We start from the raw sequence: 7,132 nt of genomic DNA on the forward strand, positions 1-7,132 counted from the left end.
AGATTTATGGTAGCAAAGAATCATGAATATATAAAATATATCCCACGGTTTTTGTTAAATTTGGATAATATTTTCACCATACCATTTCCCGGTTTTACGTGTTCTGTGACATCTGCGGATCACAAAAATACTATCCACGTTTGCAAATGCTACCTAGTTAAGCTTAAATACTGTACCGTTAATTCAGACGAAATGCAATTAATTTATTAATAAGCCTATGTTTAACTCTGGCATATTATTCACAAAATTTAATGCTATCAAAATGATTTTTAATTAACAAGGTTATTTCAAACATAATCGGTATTTTTATGATCCTTGGGAACCATAATGCCTAAGAATTAACAGAAAACGAAAAATAGTCTAATTTTGACAAAGGTTTTTGTAAACTGGGTGATATTTTAACTTCCCATTCTTGTGTTTTGTGGCACCTACGGATCACATATCGATTTTTACATTACTCTTGGGAACCTTTAATGCAAATTCAAAAAAAAAATAGTCCATTTTTTGCAAAAATGCAAAACTCATGATTTTTTTATCGAAATTTGACGCTGTTTTACCCTTCCATTTTCGGTGGTTTTGTGGCACTTACGGATCACATAATCGTTATTTTCATAATCCTAGGGTACCATATAAATGTAAGAATCTCAAGAAAATTATAATTGAAAAATAGTCCAGTTTTGGCAAAAACGCAAGTTTGTAAATGGTTGTGTCAAGTTAGTGCAGTAGTGGGGCTTGGTGATTGAGTGAGGAACTACAGTACTTGAGAATAATTGCGTTTCTTTGAATATTTCCAAGCGTGGGGCTTTTTTTTTTTTGGGGGGGGGGGTGTGCACACTACCTAATAGTTGAGTTGATACAATAAAAGAGAGCAGAACCAGAAGAACGAAATTTCTATTGACTGAAATATATTAGCTATTTTGGTGGTTAAGTATTATGTAGAAACTTATGATAAACGACGAAATATAGTATCTGTGTGCTGTGAAAAATCCCTCCAATATGATGGACTAACAAAAACAACAAAAAAGTTGATCATTCTATTTTTTGTAAATCTTTTAATACACTACAATATTTACATGGATGGAATGTTTAAAAGTTAAAAGAAAGCATTTTTCAAGGTGATTAAAATCAAGGGGAAAATATGTGAGCTCATAAGAATGAGGTACGTAAAGTATTAAGTGTTTTGTTGTTTGGGTGAGTGCTCCCACTCAAGTCCTTACTCAGACTCAAGCCATTCTTGTTACTCTGAGAGTCATTCATAAATGTCATGTTGTTCTTTTTCTTGCATTGAAACTAGTTGCACCTAATACTTAAGTCGGAAGCGACATGATCACACTGGGCAACTAGAGCTACTATGTCGCTTGTAGTTGTAAAGTACAGTAGTGGCGATATCGTGAGTGGAAGTCAACATCATTGCTACTCTAGTTCCCAATTTGGAGAAATCCCCTCTGGGCATAGGCTTAGCTAGCAAGCCCTCTGGCCGTCTTTTGGATGGCCTACAATTATTTAGGACGGCCACTTTTCCCGCGACGGCCTGGACGGCTTGGCCTAATCAACTTGGCGTAGCCTAATTGGGCACGGTCTACCTTTAGCAAATTTCATCGGCTCAGTGCCACGCCAACTGGCTTCCATTTTGAACGGCCTATATTGTTTTTCTGGCTAAGCCCCTGCTTCTGGGAGATGTTTAAATAAGCTTTTGTAAAACACATCTAATCTTATTTAGCTGCGCATGGTCATACCCATCAACGCTGACTTCCGTGAGACGATTGATAACAAAGCAGTAAAAACATGCAAATATTAAGAGTTTCAGGAGATGGGTTGTTTTCCAAAGATTCTTGCTTGCTTGCGGGAGTGTGGGAGGCTGTCCCGATTTCCTGGAGCTCCCTGTGATTTCCAGGAGACTTGGAACCAGCAACTAGTTGAATTGAGTGGGTAACAAAGGTGATATAATCTTAGCCTAACAGACCAGCTACCAACTGATTGAAGTAAAATAAATAATCACTACTGTCCACCATATTGACATCACCATATCCACACCCAACATTAGCCTCAAGTTATCCAGACAGTATGTTACAATCTACTGAGTTTGAAGCTGGATTGAAGAGTCTAAAAATCATTATCACTGTCCTCATCCTTCTGGACCCGACGACCTCCTCGAGGACCTTCAACCTCCAGCTCATCGCTGTCGTCATCATCATCATCATCTTGGTCATCAAGGAGGTCGTCATCATCGACATCAATACTGCCATCCGTTCCTGACGACTCACTGTCATCATCCTGTAAACATAATTTAAATTATTGTATTACTTAAATTACTGGCAGGAACATTCAATAATATCTTCATACATTGTTACACATATCCAAATAAGCAATTAGTATAGCAGTTTTCCATGCACTATTAGAAAGTTAGTAAACTAAGGTCAGTATAATAATATATTCTTTTGTATTGCACATGATCATTATTATAAATAAAACATAATATAAGTTAAAAGATATACAGTATTCCATAAATATAATATATCTTTAAAAACAATATTAAACAACAGCCCTGAGCCTGAGCTTTTATAGTCAGATTCAAGAAACATTAGTATGTTATGTATTGTATTCATTCATTCATTCATTCATAAAGGTATTTTATTCAAAAATAATTGTAATTGCAGTATTAAAGACTGAATTGTAACAATTTTACAAATTCAAAAAAAAGGAGACATTAAAAAAGGCAAGAGACAAACTTGGAACGGACATTAAAACCATCAGGCACTTAAAATTTTAAAAATATTTTTAAAATCTATACACGACAACAAATACATAAACTGATGAGACATGCAAAATGGTGTATAAAACACCAACTAGCTATATTATAGCTATATATATTGCACGATAACCACTCTAATGTACTTACATCATCACTTAGTTCTCCTCCCATGTTACCAAACACCTTTGCATTCCGAACAGGTTCTGTAATAAATAATAACAATAGTTTTATAAAATAAAGGTATATAGTGATCCAAATAAATATATATATCCGGTTGGAGACATATTTTTCTCACAATTGTTGAAGAACTTTATCATGATGGTGCATGATGCATCAATTGTTTCTAAAATTCAGCATTGTTTTTATTATTTACCTATTCATTATTATTTATATATGTTCAGTGCTATGCAGTGTACGATGATTTATATAGTCATATATATTTAATATTTAATTCCTTCGAGCAAATACATATATATGTTACTATCATTTAGAAATAATAATAAACTTTTTATCAGCTGATTGGTTAATAGCCAATGAATTGATCAGTCAATCAATAAATCAATTCCAACCTTGACGCCTCCTTGGGGGAGGTTTCCGAGGCTCATCGTCATCAGTAACGGAGCTTCCCTCATCATCTTCATCGTCAACATCATCATCATCTTCATCTAATCCTGGGATCTCTTCCCCACCAAATATGTCCCCACCGGAAATGCCCTCCTCCTCTTCTTCCTTGGCACGTGATTGCATCTGCGAGAGCATGTTCGCGGAATCCTGGAAATGATCACATCATCAGAGAAATGCATATAAAATTATACCATTCATCATAGATTGTTTCTCTCTGTGATCAATTTATCCTCTCTATGTCTCTGTTCTCCTATTGGCAATAGTGGCATAACAGCTAAAAACTCTTACTGGCTTTAAGCCAGGTGCCCCAGACCTTAAGAAGGCCGGGATATTCATAATTGTTTGCCCAACATCGGTGCAGCAGGGCCTCTTAAGGAAGAGCAGAATGTAAAAAACCCTATCAAAATGCACCCTTAAACACCAAAGCGGGTGGGATTTGCCCTGTACCACACTGGGCTCCAATTGAACCCAGTCCTAGCCCTCGGGGTGAAAAGGCCCGAAGAAGCAAGGGCCTTTGAGGTTCGTTGTTACAATAGTGTTGTGAAGCATTGTCAACACTATTTGATTAATATTTTTATTACCTCAAACTCATCCTGATCAGCTCGTTGCTGCTCCTCCAAGCAGTGCTCCATATAGGACATATTGCGGAATCTTTCAATGAATATCTAACATGGAAGAAAGAAAATTAAATATTTTAAAAATTTCTTTTAATTCCAACAGCAAGTAATTGGCCAATTACACTATGAAATCATGTTTTATAAAAGCTAATGAATGAAAGATGAGCATCCAAAATTTCTGTCCTGATTATAAAATTTTCTTTGACAAGAAATTGTTGTAAGCCCATATATAGTCACGATGTGTCTATATATGGTGATGATGTGATGTCATCATGACCATATTTAGGCATGTCACATGTTTTTGTCATTTAAAATTTGATAATGTGGACAGGGGCTTAACATCATGCTATACAGCTCCACGTGTATACAGTTGCCTGTAGTTAAATCCTAGTAAACCCCAAAAAAATGAAAACTTGGAATAGCTCATTTTAAAAGGGTTAAATAAGTTTGAGACTTCTAATGTCATATAGAGATTGAATTATGACTGATTTGATTTTGTGTTTTTTTTCACATCCAAAAGCAAGTACACTCGCCACTTACAGGATGGAACGACGCTTTATAAACAAAGTCTCTTTATGAGGCTCAGGGAAGTGGAGTTGTTTTTAGTTGTGAGAAAAAGTCCTGCTGTGACAGGAATTGAACCCAGGAAGTTCATCTGAAATTCATTAAAACTGGTTATCTGTCAATTTAAGAGTTTATGCAACGTACTTAAAAACCGTATTAATTGCACATCTGTTAATTGGAAGGGAAATATTTTTGTTTATTTTGATTTTAAAATTTATTTTAATTATAAAATCGAAATCTAAGATTACCAGCTAGTACAAGCAATTTATGATAAAAAAAATCTTACTTCATATTGTTTTTCAAGTTCAACTTCCAGACGTTCATATTCATCCATATAAGCAGGTCTGCCAAGAAAAAAATTAATATAATAAAAATAAAGAGAAAACATTATAAATTTAAAATGATGGTAATAATAATAATAATAATAATAGTAATAATAATACAGGTAATAATAATAATAATTAATAATAATAATAATATCTTATCATTTATATAGTACCTGACTTGTTGTAGAGTTCTTAAACGTTTGTTGTTCCTTTCGAGTTCACTCTTCTTTTTATCAATTTTTACTTCTAAATTTGCTTCATCCGCTGCTACATTCTCAAGCTGTTTCTGGGTCTTTTTTATTTGTTGCTGAAATGAAAATATGATCTGAATTTAATAAAATATAATGGTATTTGAAAAGATAAATATAATAATTTAAAAAATATAATAATTAAATAACCTAAAAATAATTTTAACCTTATGAGGTAAATATCTGTCTGCTATAAGGACAATAATTATTTTTAATTATATATATATATTTTTTTAGAAAAATTAATTGCCACCATCAGGATTCGAATCCAAGACTTTTGATTACAGTTCGGATGCTCTACCAACTGGGCTATGCGGCTGGCTGGTATATAATGTTTTCTTAAGGGGATTGCATAATACACAAAGTATTATTAATAAATCATATGATAGTAGTTTTGGTATGGGAAAAAACCTTCATCAGAAACCAAAGATATTGTATATAAAGATGGTATTTACGGCCATAAGAAAGTACACTGTAAAGGGGCCACTACACATTCTTATACAAATAAAGAGGACAATAAACAAATGGTACTAATAATATTTTTACCTCAACAGCTTTTATTGATCCCCTTAATCCCTTCTCAATCTCGTTAATCTCAAGAGGTCTGTTAATTGCTGTAGACCGCATTTCCTGCAATATAGGCAATGTCAAATACATATTTCAGAATATTTTCTATATTTTGTATATCAACATATACAGTATATATAAAAATACATAAATGTGAATTATGAACTATAAACAATACAATGATAATATAGTAAAAGTTGCAATTATAAAATAATAAGTTAATACTATTTCAAAATAATATTAAATTTAATTATATAATAATATTAACCATAATATATCCTTCACAATAAAGAAAAATCAACAAAATCATTGACCATAATGCTCTACTTTCTCAACTCACCCTCAATTCGACCTCTTGGCCCAACAGGTCATATAACGCTGCCCCTTTTGCGGTTACCTCTGATGCCAGCAGCCTTGATGTCTTTAAGTCTGATATCTAGAGGAAATTCATACATGGATTACTATTTCAACTTTTAATATTCAATTTTATAATCAAAGAAATAATAAATTGGAAAGGGAATATATACCCTGCCCCCTACTCCCACACACACACGACGACACAAATCAGCTCTCCCATGTCAATACTTTTAGATGCACCATTGCTGTTGGGTGAGAAAGTAAATAAATTTAATATCACATCATTTATATTATAATATTTGTTGTCAATTAATACCTTTGATGAGATGTCATAGGACAACATGCCAGAGATGCCATCATCAACATCTTCAGACTCTTCCTTCTTGTTGATCTTCATGGCATTGTACAGTACAGAGGTGACCTTCAGGAGTTCCTTGACAGCATAGCCATCAGCCTGGTACAGCTTCTTTGTATTCAACTTGATATGAGCTTTGGTTGCCTGTGGATGATAAATGCATCACTTTTTACACAATACATTACACCATAAGCCTATTGGCAACACTGGTTTAATGAAATGAAAAATATTAGTAGCACAAATAGTAATAAAAAAGAGGCTGTGGATACTACTCCAACAATTTCACATAAATCTGAGGTGTTGACTGGTGGAGCTGGCTTTACCCTAACCATAAAATTCAGTCTCGCTATCTTAATGCATTACGGCATGTCTGAAGAATATCCATGGTGTACATAAAGCAAGCAATTAACAACAAAAAACACTGAAGAATCTAACCATAAACTGAGCAACAGATTTAACAAATATGACCCTGTCTTGTTCTGAATCTGTGTCAGTGGGTATGTCAGCATTTGGGTCATAACGTTTCACAAGCCAAATCAGAACTTCTGCTACCAACGCAAAGTTAGGCATTCGGAAATTTTCCATTGAGATTAGACGAGGGTAGCCCAAAGCCCGCATCATCTCAGTAAAATCTGTAATGTATAAAATAGGTACATTATAATATCATGTCTGGAAGTACTTTGAATACAAGGTGCCTATGCAGTGGCTGTCTCTTATACACA

General features: G+C 33.9%; 1 protein-coding gene across 3 annotated transcripts in view; it reads right to left on the minus strand.

Moving 5' to 3' along the window:
- Nucleotides 1-1,032: 1,032 nt before the first annotated feature.
- Nucleotides 1,033-7,132, minus strand: part of LOC117109739 (clusterin-associated protein 1-like) — a 7,289-nt gene continuing 1,189 nt past the window's right edge. For 2 of the 3 annotated variants that reach the window (XM_033252147.1, XM_033252148.1), the window contains exons 2-11: nt 6,846-7,042; nt 6,372-6,554; nt 6,039-6,134; nt 5,678-5,761; nt 5,057-5,190; nt 4,844-4,901; nt 3,958-4,041; nt 3,322-3,523; nt 2,900-2,955; nt 1,033-2,274 (exon numbers count right to left, since the gene is read on the minus strand). In XM_033252147.1, the coding sequence (XP_033108038.1) occupies nt 2,104-2,274; nt 2,900-2,955; nt 3,322-3,523; nt 3,958-4,041; nt 4,844-4,901; nt 5,057-5,190; nt 5,678-5,761; nt 6,039-6,134; nt 6,372-6,554; nt 6,846-7,042 (1,265 nt within the window). In that variant the 3' untranslated portion in view covers nt 1,033-2,103. The remainder of the gene's footprint in view (nt 2,275-2,899; nt 2,956-3,321; nt 3,524-3,957; nt 4,042-4,843; nt 4,902-5,056; nt 5,191-5,677; nt 5,762-6,038; nt 6,135-6,371; nt 6,555-6,845; nt 7,043-7,132) is intronic. The other variant, XM_033252149.1, reaches the window with a different exon arrangement.

The sequence above is a fragment of the Anneissia japonica genome, unplaced genomic scaffold (genome assembly GCF_011630105.1).
Source record: "Anneissia japonica isolate Jap-2015-1 unplaced genomic scaffold, ASM1163010v1 scaffold3782_len1007564_cov172, whole genome shotgun sequence".
Classification (NCBI taxonomy): Eukaryota; Metazoa; Echinodermata; class Crinoidea; order Comatulida; family Comatulidae; genus Anneissia; species Anneissia japonica.